The sequence below is a fragment of the Plectropomus leopardus genome, chromosome 16, assembly GCF_026936395.1.
Source record: "Plectropomus leopardus strain MGB_pleo_1.0 chromosome 16, ASM2693639v1, whole genome shotgun sequence".
In the NCBI taxonomy this organism is placed as follows: Eukaryota; Metazoa; Chordata; class Actinopteri; order Perciformes; family Serranidae; genus Plectropomus; species Plectropomus leopardus.
In genome coordinates, this window is record NC_142191.1 from 9,585,056 (window position 1) to 9,608,708 (window position 23,653).

At 39.3% G+C, this 23,653-nt stretch overlaps 1 protein-coding gene across 1 annotated transcript in view; it reads left to right on the plus strand.

The window, feature by feature from the left end:
• Nucleotides 1-23,653, plus strand: part of nbas (NBAS subunit of NRZ tethering complex) — a 221,937-nt gene that overhangs the window by 109,410 nt on the left and 88,874 nt on the right. Inside the window, exons 42-43 of the mRNA XM_042503247.2 lie at nucleotides 18,119-18,342; nucleotides 18,564-18,674. Of these exons, the coding sequence (XP_042359181.2) occupies nucleotides 18,119-18,342; nucleotides 18,564-18,674 (335 nt within the window). The remainder of the gene's footprint in view (nucleotides 1-18,118; nucleotides 18,343-18,563; nucleotides 18,675-23,653) is intronic.

Here is a 23,653-nt window from a genome sequence, read left to right on the forward strand (position 1 = left end):
ATTTAGCAATATTAATTCAAGAGATGAAGCAAAAATAAGCAACATCATCAATCTGTTTACATAACTTTAGGTCTATATGACACAGCATGTGATAACTCTACTTTCCAACTGGCTTATTGAAGCTAATCTTACGTATCTAATGAAATGCAAACAATCTGTAAACACACGTTCAACCCTGTAACACCTTTTCTCCTGTAATGTTTGCTTTTAAGTAGCATTGTGGTTGAAAAGTCATCTTGTTCCACATTGTCTGACAGTACCATATACTCACATACACATATATACTTATATTTTATTTCAGTTCATTCTGAGATATTTAGTCTCTTTGGAATCTTTGCAATCTCAAGTAGAATTTGAAATAAAATGAAGAGTGTTTGGCTGAATTGCACAACTATTTTTAGGACTGTCATTCTTGTGGGACAGTGAATTTGAAAAGCTGCAAATAATCATAGTCATTATCATCATCATAGGCAGGTTTCACTTCTATCTGAGTGTAAAAAAATTACTTTTAATCACTTTTTGGGGGTTTAACTTGCTCAAACACCATTGAGCTTTGTAGATAGAGAGCATTATCTGAGGCAAAGTGAGAATACAAAAAGGAAAGAAACTGAACACAATCAAACATGATAATAGAACAAACTGGAATAATAACGCCCAGGTTGAAAATAACTCTTATTATCCCTTTACACATTAGCATAGTAATCCACTTATTTATGCTTTAATCCAAAAGCAGCCCTAGAATGTGAGTCTGTGCTTTTGTTTGTGAATGACTTTGCATGTGTGTCTGCGTGCGAAATTGATTTAATTTCCCCAGATGTCTTAATTATAGCAGCCAGACATATTGAATAATTGACTGTTTCTCAGACTCTTTGGATTGTATGAAATTCGACCATGGGTAAATGTCAAAAGAAATGTATTCGTCGGATATTGTGATGATGATATTGTGATGTGATGACACGAATGTGATACTATTTTCTAAAACAATGAAAGCCATAAGAAGCTGAAGTCACATTGGCTGCATTGACATTAGTTATTTTTCAGAATATGACAGTACTCTGAATTTAATGCTGGTTATGTTAACAGCATACTCTGTTTAGATGTTACAAATGAGGCCTATTTCCAAATGTAGCATTCTTCGATTAAGACGTGTGATACACCAGTATTACTCAGTTTTAATAGCATTATTTAGGCATGTATACAGTGCATTTGGAATATCCGTCTCAGTTGGGGTTTTTACCACAGTTTGTGACACATGGCCTCTTGCCCGTTTACAGTCAGCTCTGTGTGTTGTACACAAACCAAACCGCCAACAGTTTTCAGGGCTGGTGTAGAGATGCATGCCCAAAATAAAAGCCAACATTTTGGGCTGTTGGGAGAAACTCACCTACTTTTAAACATGATGAAAGACTTCGATATCAACAGGTGTTTGGATATGTCACTTTGCAGTGGAATTCTGTGTCTACATATTAAACTCTAGGTATCCCTCTGTGTCTGCTTTTGACGTTCGGGATGCTGCTACTGTGTTTTCAGTCCAAGCAAATGGTGGGATTGAACTGCACATGATTATGTTTAGACAGCACAAGCACATGGCAACTAATGCCGGTGCGCCAACAAATGCACATGCTGGCATGGATGGTTAGATTTAGGTACAAGAGGCACATAGCGAGGTATAGAAAAAAAAGCCCATCACATTCAGACAGGAAGTGATCACCAGACTCTCACATGACAATCGGGGGTCTGTTTGATCCATCCATCGACCAAGGGACCTTTTTGCTCCTTATACTGCATCATTTTCGGCACTGTTTCAACCTGATATCATCCAGCAGCGTATCATGTGGGTGCACCAGGTTCTGTCTGGCTGCGTTCTCAAGTGACGCTGCCTGTCCGTGTATCATGCTGCCATGGCAGTTGCTGTTCGGCCATCTGGCAGTGTATCATAACACGATGAACGGTTCTTATGCGAATGCAAACGGTGGCTTTGGATTATAGGATCTTATACTGAAGACACTGCAAAAACAGGAGTATTTGACAACTTTAGAATGAGAACGGGCTGGATATGCGCAAATATCGCAACACTGATCTTTCGTTGTTGAAGAGGGAGGAAAGCTATGTTTTTATGGCCCAACAAGTCGACCACCATATGAAACTGATTAAAAAAAAACTATTCTTATATGAAGAAGCAAAATTGCACCAGCAGCTATCCCACCTATTCCACTTTTACAGATTTTGGTGTAATAACTGGCTTGTTTATTGGAGTATGCAGGGCTACACAGACTATTTTGTGCTTGTAAACGTACTCTCAGATGTTCTATTTCTTCTTACAAAGTGAGAAAAACAAGACTAGAACAAGAGATCAGAATATAAAAGTGGGATGAGGAAGAACAAGAGGAGAGTGGCAGCAAAAGAGTGGCGGCAGGGGTGTCTTGGTGGAGAATAAGAGAAGAAATGGTTCTGACCTTTTCCTTGAGTGGACCGTGGCTCTCGTGGGTTTTAGCCCAGGTGGAAGGAGGGGAGGTAAAATGTTGAAATAAAAGAGCGGAAGAGGGAAAGAGGCCAGCAGAAGAAGTGGATAAGTGTGTCCCAGTTGACATTCAAGGTCAGGACTGCGCACTACAGCTCGCGCTACTCCCACTCACACATCAACAAGTTATATTCAACACTACTCATCCCCACACATGCTCCCTGCAACCTAATGGCAGTAATCACTCCCCAACCTCCTGCCTAAAGTGAAGTTCAAGTCCATTAACTTAAAATATATACAGCTTTTTCTCCTCTGCTCCTCACTTTGCTAGTTGCACCTTCATTTTTAGCTCATTTTTTCTGCTTTTTTTTATATCTGTCATTTCCTTTGAATTTTTTCCTCTTTAGTGTTCTCTCCCAGAGTGTGTGCTTGTTATCGTTGTGTTCCAGGTCTTGCCTTCACTCAGCTCTTATTGATGAGGCAGTGGCAACTTTTACTCTAACACTGATAGAAGCAAGAGAGAGGAAAACCTTTCAGCCCTTCCACCCTTGTTTCTTTCTCCACATTCACCATCTTTTTCCTGGATTTTTTCTTCTCTTCCACTGTGTGCTCCCTGTGTTTTCCTCTCCCTTCTGTATTTTTTTCTCTGTCAGTTTAATGAATTGCTTTGTTGGCATGACAGTTGTGTTTTTATATGTCTCCACGCTGCTTCTTTCTGTCCACATTATGTTGCCCTTTCTGCTATCGTTCCTCTTTCTACTCTGTTGAGAGTCTTTCTCCCCCCCATAGGCCTGTCTCGCTCCTGTCAAATCTCGGGCCTCTCCGTCCACAATGCTATCTTGACTCTGCATACTTTATACATTTCTCTTGTGCTTTCTTTAGCTCTCCCGCTTCTCTTATCTTTCAAGGGCACACATTGTACAGCGTGTGATATTTAATTTCAGATATGTATGACAGGGTGCGTGTATCAAAATTTCTTGCACGTGCCTTCTTTGCATTGCAAATGAGATCGGGGGGGAGAAAAACATGTAACGCAAGCATGTGTTTTTATCCTTTTTATTTATGTATGTGCATGTAGCATTGTTTGCGTGGATGCTTTTCTTAGTGTGTGTGTGGTGTGTAACTGCAGGCTAACATGTTTGTGTGTGTTCGAGTGTTAGATCTGTTTTCGTGTGACAGCGGGTATGGTATTTGTGTGTGTGTGTGTGTGTGTATGTTGTGGTGGTGTGTCAAGCTGTCTCCCAGTGTTTCCCACTCTCCACTTGAAGAGCAGTAACACTGTGTCTCAATAACTCTCACGCTCTTTCAGTTCTCTTGTCACTATCACATAATTTCATACCTAAGCAATAAGACGGCAAACACTCAAGACACCGGAGTCATTCAGTTGCAAATAGGAACACAACTCTCTGAGGGTTTACTGGAGGTGTTTGATGTGTTTTTAAAGCCTCAATCAGCAGCCTGTTTCCTCGCTATTTTGTAGAAATAAAGGTTGTGGAGCCGACACATTTCCCTGCAAAGAAAACATTGAAACTCAAGGCGAAGGAATCAATTATTGAATTAAATATGCTTTCCTGTCAAACCACAATAGCCAGCAGTAAAATATAGGATTTAAACAATAAAAACAATACAGCCATTGCAGAAATGCATAATGTAAAAGAGCAATAAGAAAAACCACATTAAACACACATACAGTACATACATATTTATAAATGTCACTTGCAATAAAACTCAGCATCAACCCCCATTGTAAAAATGTGTCATAGTTACCACGTGTTAGAATATATATACCTTTAGGGAGGATTTTCCAATGCATCAATCATGTTGTTAGCTATCTTATCTAATCAGCACTGCCACGTCTTTACATCAGCTGAGCACATGCAAAATGTGTTTACCAGGTTGTTGTCTAAGCATTAAAAATTTTTCAATTACCTCAGAAAAGATGGTGTGTCACATTTCAGTTAGGAGTGCACCGACTGTGAATTTCTGGGCAGATACCGCTACCAGTGTTTAAAATAACAATTTGTCTGATAGCCAACACTGACGTTTTATGATGTTGTTTATTTTGTTTTTGTTGTCATGTATTCCTCCATTTGTGCCAGGGAAACAAAGAAATATGTACTATATAAAAATGAACAGTTTTTAGGTCATTCAGCCATCATTACACTGTCATATATATATATATATATTCTGTTCACCTCTGGTTTTTAAGCGCAAAATTGATGTGATGTGATGTGAATGTCATCTTATTTGACGATAGGCCGATGACATTCAACAAGGTGAATATTGGCCAATTATGATGTGCAGCTGATAAATTGGCGCATTCCTAATGTCACTATTAAAATTTTAGACACAACATGTGTAACACTGTCATTACTTAATTTGTATAATTACTATAAAGAAACAAGACCATCAAAGATTTGCAGTCAGAACCACGATTTGCACTGAGTCATTACAGCTAACAGGAGCTGATTTTAAACAATTCTGTGGACCTTCTAGTCGGTGTGAGACAGAAGCTAAAGTAACATTAACATTAATGTCATCTCTTAACTGCAGTCATACTAACGCATCCCAGTTAAATCAGCGGCAGTGTATTGATGTTTGAAATGCATTATGTTGCACATTAGTTAAGTTGTACTTTATTAATCTCTGTGGGGGAAATGTGTCTTCTGTGTTTGACCCTCCTACTGTAACTATTTATCAGCAGTGGGAAGCCACAGTGTAGCCTGGGGACTAATTTCAGTTTTGAGGTCAGGATTTTGGTCAAGGACAGTCACAAGAGTAACATAGAGTACAAAACCTATGTGGAAGGAAACCCACAATAACAGAGCGAGAACACGCTGACTCCCTTCTTCTTAAACGACAAATACAGGTTGTTTTTTTTTCAACTTGAAACCATTTTTCCCGTGTTGTTCAATCTAAGTGACCAATGGTAACAACAAATTCATTTATATATAAACAGTGATTTTTAAAATTATCATAAAACACACCTTATTCAACATCAACACACACTAAATAAAACCATCTTGGTTCATGTGTCCACTGTTCCACCAATCACCAACTCTGATTTGGTTAAAATAAACCCTCAATTTACTCAGTTAGACGTGAATCTATGCTGGCTCTAAAATAACTGTGTATTTAAGTGGAGTCTGGTGGGTTTGGCGACTGTGATTTTGAGGCTGTTTCTGGTTAAACAAAAAGGATCTCACTTTTTAACAAAAAGGTCTGTTACTGTAGGGATCTTTTTCATAAGTTGTCAGACACTTGTTAACAATCTGAGGCCGTCAGTGGCAAAAACACTTGAAATGGACATAAACATTCACAGAGTGTTACATCGCAGCCTGTTTTGCTGCTCCCGGCTGCATAGCTCTCAGTCAATACTGGAACAGTTAAAGAAATGTTGTTCTCATTAATCACATGGAGACAACAACATCAGAAAATAGAGTCCAGTTTGAAAAATACAGAAGTTTCCCTTTAGAGGAAAACAGTTTTTTGACAGGTTTATTCTTGTTTTTTTTTTTTAGCCATCATTAGTTTTGGCCAATTGGAAATACTAATTCTCACCATGTGAGAGATCTGGGAATGTGGCAACATTGCTCAAAGACGGAGGAACAATTGGCATCGATGCTCTGAACGGTAGCTGCCAAGAAGATGATTCTAACCAGCTGGAAATCTCCTACACCCCTCTGCTTTCAGAAATGGCTCAACGAAATGATCATAATCATACCAACGGAGAGAATATGGTTCTAAAACACTAAATAATCCAATAAATTTTTGAGCATATGGGGCCCATTAATTGACTATTTCAAAGATAATCAGTGACTGTGTTTGTCTTTTCTTTACCAGCACTTTTGTGTTCACTGACTATGTGACATCTTGAGTAAGTAATCTTGAATAAGTTGCACCAGCAGCTTTTCATTTTTTGCTATAGTCTGTTTTTTGACTTTGGTTGTTTACATTTCCTGTAAATGAGACTAAAAAAATTAAAAATAAACGTGTTAAATAAAAACGAAACAACAAAAAACATTGCTTAAAGAATGTCAGGTGTTGAGAGAAACATATGTAGTCAGATAGATATATAGACGTTTGCTTTGTTCTCCATACGTACGACCAAATATCATTATTCTATTTTAAGATGATGTTGGTATGAGACATTTGGAAAAAAACTGGTTACTTTACAACCCAACTAAAACCAACAAAATGTCAATGCCATCTGTCATCCGTATTCTGCGTCAAATTGATGTTGGCATTTGACATTGTCCTGATATTTAAGTTTGGTCACCCGATGTCCCAACCTAAATCCAACCAAATATCACCGTCTAACAGGGTTGGTGGCCTGCTGCTGCAGTTTTACCGTGTTTTGATATAAATACACACACACTTCCTGCACAATGAGGACTTATTTCTGAAATCTGGTTTTACCTCCAAATTAAGAAGTACTTAAAGGGATAGTTTGGGATTTTTGAAGTGTGGCTGTATGAGATACTTATGTAAAGTCTGTCTCTGATATACAGTTGCTGGTGGTTGGCGTGCTCCTGGTTTCCCAAACTATCCCTTTAAGTATGATCTGGGACAACATTCACTTCTTTGCCACTTTCCTGATCTTTTTATTGCTCATGATTTTTTGCTCTGTCAGACATTTTAGCAACATTGCCACATCCCCAGAACTGAGTAATCCATTGGTGTGCATACTGTGTCAAAACCAATAGAAACCATGACCAAAACTATGAAAGTAAACCAAGTTATTATAAAATGAAAATGATCCAGATTTAATTTAGAATTGTAATTATTTTTCTTCTACCTCTCTCCCTGCATCACCTTAATCCTTTAAATGCTCTTTAAATGTATTCCTAAATATTTTTACTCAGAAGATTTACCAAAATTGGTGGTTAACTTGAGGCTGATTCACATTTAGCATTTGTATTTAAACTGTGGGAAAATAAGCCAGCGGTCCCAGAGTCACTCTAATATCTTTCACAATATTACATTAATACTCAAGGTGTTGTAGCTTGTTTACTCATGTATATTATCTAATTTTGTAGCTTTTTAAGTGAACTGAAATATTGTCCTTTTAGTCTTGTTTAGTTGTCTTGCAATGCTGGCTACAGCACACTACAACGTGCAGCTTTTTGCCTCTTGAAGATTCTGTTGCCCACTATTGACTTTCAAGGTCTTTAACTGTTACTTTCCCATCCGATTACGGCTCCCAGGCATGACGGAGCAGCACCAGGCTCAATGACACGGATGCTGGGTTTCCATTATTCCCCAAGGCATAATGAGCTGATTTCCACTTGCTTGCACTGGAAGTTTTCATTATACAAACTAAAGTGCTCATTTGCGAAATCGAGGCGCTCTTTTGCCGTAATTGTTCTGCTGGTGGTGTTTACACCATATTGCACAATAGCCTTGTGTTTATGTAAGTGTTAAGTTCTGTTTACCTGCACTTGTCAGTGTTTCAGTGCGTCCTTGCGTGCTTGGTGTAATTGTGGCCGTGAATGTGCAGCCCACTGCACAGCAATGTGCTGACGAGAGAGATTGAGATTTTTCACTCAACCATTTATCTTCGCCTGCAGTCGCCATTCTCTCACTGAGTATTGATCACTCACACTCTGGCTGCACACACACAAACATGCATTTAAAACGTACACACTTGTGCTGTGGACACAGTGACTCTAGAAGACACCATGCGGAAAAACTGCTTAGTTCCTTAAACATCTCATTACGACATTTCCCTTCATAATAAAAGCCCATAAATCAGGGAAACTCAATTTGCCTTGCTTGGGGGCCACTTTTGTAAAATGACAGGATGCCAGGGGCCAGTCACAGCATCCCCATACATATTTCTAGGATTTTAGGATGACTTTAGGATTTTAGGACGTTTCCAGGGTTCCAGGACATTTCTAGGGTTTTTAGACATTTCTAGGATTTTAGGACATTACTAGGATTTCAAGACATTTCTGGGATTTTAGGACAATTCTAGAATTTGAAGACATTTCTTGGATATAGGACATTTCTTGGATTTCTAGAACATCTCTAGGATTTCAGGATATTTTGGGGATTTTAGGATGTTAGGTGCTTAGCTAGGACAACTATCTGGGGGCTGTGGGGGATCCTCCACTGACACTTTCATGATATTTTGACACTGTTTTATACACTCTGGCACCTTACATATAGCAAAATTACAAAAACAATTCCCAGTGTGAATCACCTTATTTTTTTAATGTGAATTATAAAATGGTTGGAAAACCACCGGGCATGCTATCAGGGGCCAGATTTGGCCCGCAGGACTTAAGTAGAGTATCTCCGCTATAAATTGTTTTTAGATGCTTTACTCTCAGTCCACATACACAGCTGGAGTCAGTGAATTAGAAATAATATTTCACATGAATTTGTTTTTAGATTCAACCTGAAGGAAATCTAAACAGTGTGGACAGTTTTCAGACTGGAAAGATAAAGTTTACTGAAGCACTCACCAGATGGAAAGTGTATTAGGAGAAAAGATGAAAGCGTTTCCCTAATAGAATCTAGTTTGCTTGATAAAAATGCACTTTGCTTACATCTAGCGACATTTTGTATTGCCTGTGGTCATCGCAGATGTGTTTTTTTTTCCAATTCACGGCCACAACAGGAATCAAGCTGCCGGCTGTGCGGGAGCTGACCGTGGATGTGCCGGACCTCTGCGTCCAGCTCTCTGTTGTTGAATTGACCGGAATAATGAGTTAGTTTGAATGACTTCCCCATCATAGAAAAAGCATTGCAAACTCAATGGCCTCGCTTTCCTCTTTTTTTTGTACAAATTGTGCACTTGTACAAACTGTACCCTTGTACCACAATCATTAGCAGTCTATATTTCACCCAAGGGAGCCCTGTAGAGCAGAGTAGCTGCAGAAAGGGCCCTATTAGAAAAATATGCACTCTTAATGCACTGTTGCAGTTATCAGGGAGGGTTTTAGACCACGTAGTCTCCAATCCTTTGATTAGATGCACTGGATTGACTGTGCAAAGTCAGTCCTGCTCCTCTTGCTCGTGTCTTTGCAGTCTTCATGGCAGGCTTGTATCTTGCTTGTGATCAGTCCCCTTCATGGTGTATTATGACCCACAGTGCAGCCGAGCCTGTTTATGGAATGATTATTCCTTTAAAATCGGTGCCGGGTTTCTCTCCCCTGTGCATTCCTCCTAATTATGAGCACATACTGTATACACCATTTGCCGAATTAGTGCTAATGAGGCCACTGACTGTATAGCTAAGTGTTAGGCATGACATAAACACAACTCATTAAGATCATTACTAGCTTACACTCCGCAGAGGGAAGGCTGTTTCTCTATAACCTCTGTGTGATCCTTACCTCACAAAGAGACAGACAGAGAGACAATGTGTTAAAATTAGCTTGTGTGTGGCACTGATGATGTGATGATAACACACACTGAATAATGAATAACTGAGAATGTGACATTAACCCTTTAAAAACCAAACCCCTCCTTTGAAGCAATGTGAAGCAGATTTTGACTATTTTGATCGTCACACTGTTGCAATGAATATGTATTATGGATACATGACTCTGATGGGATGCCAGACTGAAGAGAAAGTAAGGATACATGCTTTTTTGCTGCATTAGAGGTGAAGCTCCAGGGAAAGCAATGCTGTTTAGCCCGTCCGTTAGTCTGCTTTTGTCCAGACTGAAATATCCCAGCTAGGGCCGTCAGCATTAACATGTTAATTGTAATATGAGGTCCATACATAACAGGGTTTTTTATTTCTTTTTTAATTGTGTTAATTGATGACTGGCATTGCTGTCTTTAAGAGGCTGTACAGGACTGAGCTCTAAAGCTAGAGTGATGATACGGTTATCCAGTTATACCAACCATGTCATGCTTTTCAGTGAGGGGGCCAAAAACCACTCCAAAGTTAGGCTAAATTTTAGAAATGGAAAAAACGGCATGGCAATTTCACTGGGGTACCTCGACCTCTGCATCTGATTCTTAATCAAGACAATCTGGTAAGAATAATGGATTTAAAACATGATAAAAAATGTGGTTAAACACATTTAACTATTGAAATTTTGCACTTAATCACAATTTAAAAAATGTATTGTTTGACTGTCCTAATGCCAGCAAGTACTCAACATTTTCTTTGACATTCATGGTCCCCAGTGGATGATTCTGTGAGTGTAAAGTTGGATACCATTCACATTGAACTGGTTCCAGCAGTACCAGGAACCAGTACCAGATGGTAACTTTTTCTGATATTTAACTCTGTCAGTAATAACAAAAATGTAATTGCACCTGTAAAAACTAAGTCTTAACTTCCAGCTGCTGGGCGAAAGTTAAGGGAGGCTCTGTGGGTTTACAAACTAGAGCAGATTGTGCTGTTCTCTGGCTCTGTACAAAAGCAGCACACTCTGCTCCACCTAGGTTGGAAAATGCAGATAAATGTTTTTTTTTCAGTGTATTTTTATTCAGTAACAACCTCTCATTTATGAGTATATTATGGAAAAAAAAAGACTTGAAGGGTAAAGAAACACTTCAGGTCGCGGTTAAGCCCATGAGATTTGAGCCTGCACAGAGACGGTGCAGACAGATGCTCAGATTAAAATGAGAGGATATCTAATGTGTGAGATGAACAAGTGAAAAACGCTGACACCTTTGCGGTGTAGACACAGGGAAGGTAACTACCTTGTGCAACTGTGCTGCGTTCCGGCTGTAACCCGTTTTTTTTCTGGTCTCTGTTTACAAGAGTGACTGTAATCAGCTCCAACAGCTGGTACGCTACACACTCTCATCTTGATGTGCTCTTAGGTAAAGAAATTAATCATCAATTAATTTAATCAATATTTACTCATAGAACTGATGTAATTTGTTAGATGTACTCTTGAAAGTACAGTAGTTTTGTACCTAACCCTACTTTGGCATCCCCCTGACTTTTCTGTCAACAAATGTGAGATTGGCAATTTTGGCTATTAGCGAAATATCCCCCAAAAATATTGTGAAGATTTTCATGACATTTGCTACAGCAATTCAGACTCCTCAGAGGATGAATCTTTGTGAAATGTTATCGTCCCAGCACCAAGAGTAGGTCAAATGTATCTCCCCGCAAGTGAAAAATATCCACATCTACTTGTGAGATTATCTGCAAAACTAATAACATTGCAGTTGTCATAAATTCATTCTATTGGCCCCACTCTATGTCTATCAGTGGCTTTTACTGTTTCTCAACCAATGAAATGTATTCTAAAACCCCCTGTTGTCATTGGATCCTTTTAAAAACACAGCGTTTTTTCTAATTCCTGAAAAATAGCAATTTTGGAGAGAAGAAGTTTGAGCCCGACATCTGCGATATTCGTATTCATGCGACTTTTCATAGCAGCAGCAGTCTGTGAAAGTTTTTCATGTGCTAGCATCTGCGGGTGAAACAGCAGGTGGCAAAAGGGGAAAAAACAACTCTGTATGATGCAACATTAAGATTTGGTTAATCACAATGATATAACTGACATACTCAAAGAGTTCCCTTATAAATGTTTCATTTTACAGATTTTAACCACGCAGCTTTGGGAAAAGGCAATAGGGATTTTTATTGGGGCACGGTTGTGATAGATATATAACAACATGGGAAATTAGGAGTGAAAATGAGAGAGCAATTTGGTTGAAAAGATTTGAGGCAGGAGACGTAGACTTTTTATTTTCACACTGTTCCCTCTAAGCAGCATCACAGGAAGGAGGGGAGCGCAGAGAAAAGAGCCTGTGGCATCGGTGGAATAGCTGCAGGGGGAGTTGGAGAGAGCCGGCTTCCTCCCAGCTGTGCCACATCACACGCTACCTTCTGAAATTATACTTGACATACAGTTTATACATCCTTCCCTTTGAAGAAAGAGTATAAGTGGCTTTTTAAGAGACTTTGTAATTAAATAAGCAAGTAATTATATAAGATGAAGAGAAAACGAGGAACGAGTGTTGTCTTTAGTAAATTTGAAGACTAAATGGGATACTTATTAGAAAGAAGACGGATTTTGGAGATCATCAGTAATGAGGGAGGAGGGGATTTGAGAGATGCGAGAAACAGTAGTGTTTGGAGAGATAAGGGAGGGTATAATCCAGATCGCCAAAAGGACAAGATGAATGACAGACAGTGAAAAAAAAGAGAATGCAAACAGTATTTTGTCATGAAAGACTTATTTCAATAATATTTTTCAAACATCAGCCTGTCTATCAAAGTTCCAGCAGACTTTCTTCTGTCTTTCTTTGTTCTCCTTTGCATGTCATTCTCCCTCGACTGAAAAATTTGAAAATGATGCCAGCATTAACAAATACCATCCTACTTTTCCTCTCCCCTTTATTACTTTCCTCCTCCCATCTCCTGGCTTATTTCCTTCCCCCCTCTGCACTTTTAATATTCCCCTCTTTCTACCTCTTCTCCTCACCCGCCCTCCTGTCCCGCTTTTGAACTGTGAATCTGCCACCATGACTGCCGCTAAGGCCACATCTGAAGACACACATATACACACACACACATACTGAGAGCAGCAAGAGACGCACACACACACACACACACCTCTGTTTTCAAGCGCACACATTTCCAGCAGCCATAATTACCTTATGCAAATAAGATCAACAAATAAACCATCTCATCCTGCTGGGCGACAGCATACAAGATGCCAAAAACCAAATTCGGGAGCTCATTTAATTAGAACAGAGGTGATGAGAGAGATACAACGTTCACCTACCGCTCCCTGCGCATGACATTCTCAATCATAAATGTGTAGCCACCGTCAAATTCCCCATAGGCCTGAATCACCATCGCAATTATGGCTCCTGATACATTTACCCGTATTTTCCCAGCGTGCAGGGGAAAAGGCACATATTGAGTTGCCTTATTTAACTCAGGTGATGCTGTCAGTGTCTTCCTGGAAGCAAAATTGTACAAGCTGCAGAAGTTAGGTTAGGATAGTTGATCTATTCCTACCTTTTACAGACAATTTTTGAAAATTACAGTCATTTTTTAAAATAGCCTCATTAGTTCTTCACAGCAAAGCAGCTGTCAAGTTTTCAATACCACAAAGTGTAGGGTGTTTGAAGCCCGGTGTGTCACTTAGTTTAATCATGAGCCTTAAAGGGTAAGATATTTTTCAACTTGGACCCCAATTTCCCATGCTTTTGAATCAAAGTGACTAATGGAAAGAACAGTTTTTGAATTTGGCCCAGTATGAAGTAAGACAGCAGCCGTAAAACAGGCTGCAAAGTAACTATTTGGAGCATGATTGCACTGTCAATGTACGTCCACTAAAAGAGCTTGTTTTTGCTACTAACAGGCTCTGATAGTTATTATTAATGTCTGACAACTTTTTGAAAGGATTTCCACAAAGATAGCCCTTTTTATCAAAGAGTAAAGTCCTTTATTTAAACCAAAAACAGCCCCAAAGTCACCATTGCCAGCCACACCGGACTCCATTTAAATAAACTGTAGTTTTATCATCATAAAACACACTCAATTCAAAGTTGACAAAAACCCATAAAAACTGCCTTTCCACCGTTTCAATGATCACCCACTCAGACTTTAATTGATACCCTTAATTCATCCAGTAAGATGTGAAAATATGGCTTTGTACACGTTAAAATGACTGTTTATTCGAGTCTGGTGTGTTTGGCGATAGTGATTTTGGGGCTGTTTTTGGTTTAAAAAAGGATCTTACTCTTAAACAAAAAGGTCTGTCTCTGTCGGGACCCTTTCCATAATGTTGTCAGACACTAATAAAAACACATTTAAATGATGTTAGACTTAAAAAATACATGTAAACATGTTAGTCCAATGGAAATCATACTTTCTCAAATTGGACTAACACACCTAGATAATGCAGTTGGAAGTCGATTTACTCTTTGATGCGCATGCTCCATAGTCCCCACGGCTGGCTTTGACCTGAAGTCAACCAGCATAAATTTGTAGGAGAAAGCCAGGCAGAGTAAAAGAAGAAGAACCGAAGAAAACAAAACAAGATGTCACCGTCTGACATGCAATCCATTTGCTGCTTTCTAACTTGTTTGGTATGTTACATAATTGGTCAGCTGTAAGAAGGTCCAATAGCTACTAGCTGAAAGGGAACATAACACTTACTGCTAGACATACTTCTGTTAATAAATTAATTCTCCCCTGGTGCTTGTAAACTGGGACAAGGACAGTAGTAGTAAATGGCCTAATTCAGCTGTAAATGCCGCTCAACTTAACTGTGCATGTAAACGTATTGAGTAGCAAAAACAAGGACTTTTAGTGGACACAAACTGATGATGCAAACATGTCCTGAGTGGTTACATTGCAGCCTGTTTCGCGGCTGATGCCTGTAGTCCTCTTGCTCCATACTAGACAGATTTACAAAAATGTTTTTTTATTAGTCAGCTTTACACAAAAGCATGGGAAAATGGGGTCCACGTAAGAAATTACCAAGCTTACTCTTGAAGGTATATCATTGAATTTTGTGACACACTGGGCATCAAACACCCTGCACTGTGTGCAACTGGAAACTTGACAGGTCTTCAGCTGCGCTGCCATGATGAACTAATGAGGCTATTTTCAAAAATGGCTGTAATTTTCAAAATCGCCGGAAAAAGGTGGTTGAAAACCAACTATACTAGACAGACTTTTACAACTTGTATAATTCAGCTTCCAGGAAAACAATGACAGCATCACCAGAGTTAAATCAGGCAACTCAATATGTGCTTTTTTTCTACACACCATTAAAATCACTAAACTACAAAATACTAAACTTCAAGGACATTTTGCTTATGCCTTAGAGTGCAGTACACCTTCTGTAAGGCTCTATACAGGTAGCACTACTCTTTATGCTTGGCTGAGGAAGAAAAGTATGTGTATTGATTAAATACAAAATTCAATAAAGTGCAATGGAAAAAGCCGCAGTAAATAAACCATGATTAAGAATACGACTTTAAATGTCACTCGAGCTACCATTTCACTGAAGAGGTGAAGAATGGCAGCAGATGGGCATGAAATTAACATTAACCATATTTCCATTATGTTTGCACATGGTTTCTCAGTATTTACCAGGTATTAAAAGTTAATACTTGACATTATAAACAAATGTTTGCGTCTGCCTTTATTAGTCATTCTCCAATATCATTTCCTCAAGCTAATCTTAATGTTAGTATATACCAGTTAGTAAAGGATGTTTGCTGATTGCCATAGTTTTGGAGATGAGGACAGACACAGTTAAAGAGTTTAGAAGTACTTATGTGTGGATAGGTTGAAAAGTGGATTTGGTATTTTATACTTCTGGTTTAAGTCAAAAATGCCAGGTTAAAAAAATTACCCCAAAACTGAGGAGAACCAAGACAGTTTTGATGTTACTCCCATAAAATCTTTGAACTTGAAACCAAAACCCAATTTTATTCTTTACAACATGATTTAATACAGGGTTTTCCACCATTTTTAGGCTGTGGACCCTTTAAGACACAGAGACATCAAACTGACATCAAAGAACTGTGTAATGACGAAAGCCAACTGTTGCGTCTCCTCCCGTCACCATAAAGTTACACATGAGCACACCGCAAAGACTACAGCCATTGGTCAACCAACACATATGTTCTGACCATGCGTGAGAGGAAATAACTCTTCATACCAACAGACGGAGGCTATCTGTATTTGCCAGTTCAAAAGGGAAATTGTAAGACCGTCTTGACAGTAGAAAGGAAGTTGGCACATTACCAACACAATGTGATGCTGAAAGGACAAAGCAGTTTTACCATGTGCCAGTGAACAACAACACAAACTACCGTCAAACATTTCTTCCCCAAAAAGCTCAATGACAAAAAAAATCCAATCTTACTTAATATAACAAGTTTGCTCTGACCTCACTCCTTCATGACTTTAGCAGTTTTTTATTTTCCTCATGTAAGGTTGCTAACAGCACCTCTACAAAATGTGGGATTGTCTTTCGTGTGGCTAGCTGGCTCTGGAGATAAAGAAGTTTGTGAGACAGAGGTCCGTGCAAAAAAAACAAACAAAAAACAGGCATTTATTAACAAAACATGCCACAGAAACTGAAATGCAAAAGTCCTGGGAAACAACTGAAAAAGACTCCTCCACTCCAGTCAAATCCCAGGTGTCCTGATAACCCCTCCTGGTCCCACCCTAATTGGACTCATTCACTTCAGAGGGGTAGGGTAAACCAGGAGAGGGAAATAACAATTAAATTCATCCTAGAGATCAATATCAGTAATCAGCTGGCAAAACTTAAAACAGTTATACATGATTACTTTATTGATACCCCTAAGATGATCTTCACTCCCCAATTCCCAATTTGTCACCAGGGCCTGATCACAGCCACAGCCAGAGAGACTCAGGCTGCTGAGCCCTCCCCCTCTCTCGTCAGCCCAGGCTGCAGCAATCACAATGGCCCTGGTGAACAAAGAGCAAAACATGCTGATTAAATATTAACCAGGTGACAAGAACCAAAATATAAAAAACAAACACAAGACCTGGTTTATAAAAACCCAGTTTTGAGTCATTTCAGTGAGTACAATACAGAGAAAACACTAAATTGACAGCTTCAGTCTGACTAACAGGACACAGCTGTCCTAATCAAGCCTGCAGACAATGGCTGCTAAAGGGGATCAGGGCATGAGAAAGGGTATGGGGAGAGAACCCTTTCACACCTCACTTGCGTATCTTTTCCCATGTGTTAAGTTAAAACCGCCAATCAGAGTGATTTTATTCTTTGAGAGGCACGTCCATCTCCTCAACATGCTGAATTGGCTAAAAAAAGCAGACAAGGGCCAATAGTTCAGGAGCCAATGCAGCGGCTAGGGCGACAGACGCTAACCCTTGACTCAATATTGACTGACGGCCGACCGTCACCTTGGTGTGTCGGGGCCTTTAGCTGAATGAGACAGTGCAGGGGCCCCCTACTTCATATATAACTTTGAAATGCATATTAATTGGGCCTACAATAATGTGTTGGGTGGCCTTTATATGCCTACAGTACTAGGCTGTTAAAATAATCATTGACGGATTCATATATATAATAAATTAATTTGACTAGGACTCATTGGTAATCATCAGTGTTTTTTTCTGTACATTAAATGCGTTTTCTCTTTTTTTTTTAAATTCATTTTTATGAATAGGTCAGTTTATCTATGCTCATTATATGTTGGTTTCATGTAAATGTGTATTTTCAGACATTTTAATTTTTTAAGGAAAAAAAAAACTTTTAAAAAAATTATTAAACATCATTTAGATGGCCCCCCTGCAGTAACTCCTAGGACCTCCTATGGATTGCGGACCGCATGTTGAATAGCCGTGATTTAATATATAATTTTTCATGAACTCAATAACGATGCCGAAGCTTTCAATGGAAAGGACTGGAACAAATATAAACGATGGTAAATAGCAAGCTGGAAGACATTTTAAAGATTTAAGTAGTTAAAATCAGCAGTCAGTGTGTTCACTCCCCCGTTGTAATAGTGCAGGGATCTACAAGTCCAGTTTGTATTTGCTTTTCTTCAGAGAAGTTTGTATGATGATAATTCTTAGGATTACCAAATGTGGCTTTTAGCAGCGTGTCCGCCCCATATCCTTTTACCCTGTGAGGCTCCCAGCATGAAATAACACATTCAGCAGCAGTTTGTGTGTAAACATAAGATTTATTCCCCTTTTCATAGGCTGACCCCAAGGAGCTGATTCGATTGGTCACGCAGCATGTGTCTGCGTATTCGGATTGGCCGGAGGAGCTGCAGAAGTTGATCAACCAGCTGCATGTGTACAATGAGCGCCTGACAGACTTCACCCAGGCCCAGGTGTTACAGGGGCTGGGCCGCGGAGTGGACGTCCAGCGCTTCAGCTCCGACGCCGACTACAAGAAGGAGACCATCCTCGGACTCACAGAGTAAGTAGGGAGAGACACTTATCCTCAGCTGAAGGACGGCACTTTGAATTGTGTTGTCTGCTGGAGGTTGTGGTTAGAAATAAACACACATAAATTGGATTTGCTTTATTTGGTATGCATTTTTCATACCACTTAAGCGTATGAGTGGGAGTAATGGCTCTTACTGCTTCAGTACAATGAAATCTGATCATTATGTTCCTCTTCTCTACGTGTGTTTGTAGGACACTGGAGGACGACGTGTACAGAATCGCTCTGTCTCTGGCTAAGCGCTACAGTGTTCCTCTGTGGGAGGTCTACATGACTCACCTCGAGTTCCTCTTTACAGATAGCGGGTACATACACACACACACACACCACACACACTCTTTTACTCAGGTCACTTTGGGTGAAATTACATACTTAAGACTTATCCTGCCAATAACCAGCAGGCGATTTGAGGGGACAATGATATATCTCCCTTGTTGGCAAAATGACCATAATGTGTCTCAGTTATTAGCTTGTCATCCTTCTCCATCTGGGTCCAGACCCAGAAACTGTCAGACAGAAAACATTTTAAGCTTTCTGTTGACGTCATTATTGTTTTTGTACTCTAAATGTTTACCAAAATTTGTCACATTACATAATGACTGTGATCGAGCAATGATTTTGAGAAAAAATGCCTTTAAAGTTTGCAGAATGGCGGATACAAAGATACATGAATTGGGACCATATGCTGTACTGTTGGGGCTTTCCCAGATTGAAAAACATGCTGAAAAGCTGGGGGACATTTTTATTTTGTTACCAGCAAGGTAAAAAAAAACTTGCATACCCAACAAGGGGTCCAAGAAGATGAGAAAATATGTCAAAAGAACAGTGGTTTGTTTGACAAACACAGTTAGTATACAGACTTAGGATGGATAATACGCAATAATATTCACATCTTGGATTGGTGGATTGGTGGACCCTTGTGAACTAAAGGAATATAGATATTGGAGGAATGGACACACATTTGGGCTTCAGGACCTCTTCAAAGTTAATGTTAAGGAGTCAGACCTTTATTTCAGTCTCCCACATTTACCATGCCAGTAAATGTGAATAAATCACCAACCAAGCTAACTTAGTGCAGCATGTCTATGTTGACAATAGTTTAATATTAAACAGTATTGTGATGTGCAATGCTACACCGCTTGGAACTAGTTCAAGCAAATCCCCAGTGGCCTCCCGGTAAGTTTTTAATATTCTAAAAGTCAAAACTTTGTTTATTTCAAAAAAGACTAAAACCCAGGGAGAGTTGTGCTGAGTTTGACCAGAGTGAGGTTGACAAGCTTCTCATAATGCCTTTATAAGCTTCAAAAGTGTGTTTATTGTATTGGCAACATATTCCAAAAAGCCCAAACTTTGTTTATTTAGAATCAAATGAAAACCCAAAGTAACCCAAAATGGAGATGTTGACAGAGAAGTGTGATGTGGTTGGCAGGTGTAGTTCGTTATACTGAAAATAGTTCCTACATAAAACTGCTGACAACAAGGTCTGTGGATTATCTTGAGTCATGATTTCGAGAACGAGACTTTGCTGTTGAGTTTTTCTAAAGTACTTTTTGGTACTTTGAGCCCCACAGGCAGAGTGCCATTCACTTTCATTATATTGGAGAGAAGGCGGATAACTCTACGGCCAAATCTCCAAGACTCGGTAACTATGACCAAAAAAATCTAAACTGATAAAAAAAAACACCACAGGTAAGAGGGAAAATGTATTTTTCAGTTGGGGGTGAACTGTACCTATAACTTAACCCCTAACCTTGACCACTGACCAAAATGATCAGCTTTTTCCCACTTTGGGACACAGCTTATGTCCCCATCTGGACACGCCATCCCCAATTAACTGGTGTTTAGTCTGAAAATTTGTCTCCAAAAGTAGCCAAAGTCATGCTTGTGTCCTCATCCCTCCTGTTTTTAAAAAGTCTGAAAAGTGAAATAAAAAAAAAAAGTGAATTTTATGCAGCACCACTTCCTCCGAGTTACGACAAAACTCGCCTACATAAAAAGCACACTCAGAGCATCCCGGAGTAAATCAAACATGTTGTGAATCTGTGTGCGTATGTGTGTGGTTGTGTTTTAGAGGGGGAGAGGACGCGAGTGTGTCAGAGTCTATTTCCATAATTTATTTGCTCTCTGACTTCATAGCGGGGGATCTGACTAGCTCTGCACCTTTCCTTGTTTTAATAGAATGCCTTTTCAGCAGATGTGCATGAGTGTGTGTTTGTGCGCACACGCATGTGCATCCATGATAAATATCCCCCATCGCATCCTGATATAAGGAAATGGTTTATGGACTCCACTTAACGATAAATTACAACCTGAACCACAGCTGCTGTGTATGAGAGTTTCCACCAAAATCTCAAGATCATGACAAATGTGTGAAGAATATTCATACTACAATCTTGACGGGAAGCACCTGCAATATGCGTTTTGATTTAACGGATGGATGGACACGGGGACTGATATAAATAGAGCAGGCGAGAGGAATCTTTAACAACAGCAACGCACACGGACAGAAGCAGAGGTGCGAGATGGAATTCAGACTTTTATTGATTCCTGAAGGGAAATACATACTTTCACTCATCCTGTTTAGTAGCAGCAGACAGCGACAGCGCGGCACCCTGGGATCAGGTCCAGCTCTGAGGCCAGGACTCGGGTTAAAGGCAATAAGAGGAGTCTTCCGAATGCATTACATTTGTTTTGAATGATTCTGGCAGACACTTTTGTCCAAAGCGGCGCTCAGTAAGTGCGTTCTAACCCAAAAGAAACAAGAGCTAGATGTCATTGAAGATTGGAACTGCAACCATCCAAAATAAACATTGTTAGAGAAAGACATGCAGTCGATCTGATATCCCAACTTTAGTGGGGAGTTTTTCCACCATTAAAGCCAGAACAGACAAGAGCAGAATCATGTTTTTATACCTTATTTTTTAATATGGTTTATCATTGGACACTGTCTTAGCGCCACATTAAAACTGTTTCACAATTAAACTCCAGAGATTGATAAACAAAAACTTCCTAGTGGTAAAACACAGTAAGTTTTAAAATTAAATTTCCCCCCTTAGATTGTAACCCCCCCTAATTTTTGGATATTTCGTAATAGTAGGTTATTTTTTACCATTAACATTATTTTTTTCCATTTGAAATTCCACAAGATCTGTACATATTAATAATTTTGATTGTAAGAATAATGAGTTTGTGTGATCCATATATCCAACATTGTATTACTCATTTTTGGAAAATAGAAAGTGAGTGTAAAGAGAAAAAATAAACCATTTATTTACGGCAATAAACACAAACGTATTGCAGAATTGGTAGCAGGGTAAAATTGTTCGTACACAAGATAACCTAAGTCTTAATGCCACTGTTGAGATCTGCAGCCCTTGAATTATAAGCACATGTGGTGATAAAACAGTCAAAGGGTTACAAATGGAAAAATACATAAATGTATCTCAAGTCTAGAGTGAGCCGCCTAATGTTCAATGTTAAGTGTTACAAAAGCAGGATGTAGAGAGAGGTCGTTAGGTAGAGAAATACCCACTGAATCAGTGTGTGCAGGGAAGGACGGGGGAGGGGAGGATGGGGCGGATGGATGGAGGAAGGAGAGATGGATGATAGAGCCCTAGTGTCCCAGAGACAGTCCTATTAACTCAGAATAAACGCTTTAGAGGAATCAATGCAATGCTAAACACCACCGTCGTCAGCTGTTCTCTCTGCGTGTAGGGCTTTGTAGGTGTACGGCGGGACATGAATTTCAGCCATTTTTATTGACGTTTTAACGACAGCTATTAAATCATTTAAATGACTTTTCCAAAAATAGACGTGTTACTCAGAAATCATCTGCCAATTCTGTACTCTATCTCTCTTTGGTGCTACCTTTTTTTTAGTGCACTTAATGTCTTACAAAACAAAATACTGGCATTTTACCAGCATAACATTACTGGAACCCTGTTTGTTTTGCTGCATTTGTTTGTGGATGTCAAGATTTGGTCGATGAATGTAGGTTGAAGAATTGAAACTTGGGTTTCTTCAGGCAGGGCACACAAATAATGTGTTCCACATCAGTTGACAGTAAGCTGATCCAAACAAACCTCACGTTTGACATTTCAAACAGCAAGCTCCATCTTTCAGTTCCTACCTGCTGCCAGCAGCTGCCAACCGCCTGTGCTGCTCTCTCTGCAGATCAGTGATCGTCCGTGATAAAAAACATAAAGTCTTTTGTGGCGCTTTCCCTTCTGACTCATCCCTAAGATGTGTTTTACTTTGAACCTAATGAGGAATCCTCAGAGACACAGAGGACACCTTTGAATTCTGTACCAGCTCCTTCCAATCGCACATCTGGTGAACTCATCTGGTAAATAAAAGTTTAAATTCAGGCAGCACTCGGAAAGCGCAGACCTCCAGCAAGGCCTAAACCCCCCATATTTGAAAGTGTAATTTCAACTGTCAAGAATGAATACGTTGGTCATGCTCAAATTTGTTTTTGCAATAGAAAAGCTTTTCCTTACTATCGTTGACCAATGTTTTATGCTTTATTTTTTAAATGAATCATTTCAGGCACAGTTTTTGCACCCATAACATTTTAAAAGTATTGTTTAGGCACTGTTATCAGAAAAAAAAGCTATATCACTACTCCGCACTGTTGCCATTGTTAGCACTACACTGCTAACAGCCATTACTTTGGCTCAACTAACACCAACAGGCATGTGAAGGCGATTCTGCCATGGACTATTTCAAGAAAAATAGTTTTTGTATCTGCCCTTGATTCAGATACCCTTCAAAAATGAATGGGTCCATCTTTGGTCCATGCAACATTCTTCCACCAAGTTTCATGAAAATCAGGCTGGTATTTTTTCCATAATCCTGCTGAAAAACAGATGCACAAGCTGAGACAAAAACATAACCTCCTTGGCAGCTGTAATAGTTACATCGAGGGATGTCAGTTCATTTAATTTTGTTTTTGATAGCTGACATCCATAAACTACTAACTGGGTAATTTTTTCAGATAAAAACACAAAATGACATGAAATACAAGAGGTCATGCCCCAACAAAGGTCCTAGCTAAGAACCTAATGTCCTAAAATCCTACAAATGTCCCAAAATCCTGGAAACATCCTAAAATCCTAGAAATGTCTTAAGATGACCTAGAAATTTCCTAAAATCCAAGAATCACCTAAATTCCTAAAATTTGAGAAACTTCTTAAATCCTGGAAGTGTGCTGAAATCCTTGAAATGTCCTTAAAATCCTAGAAATGTCCTTAAAATCCTAGAAATGTCCTAAAATTTAAGAAAC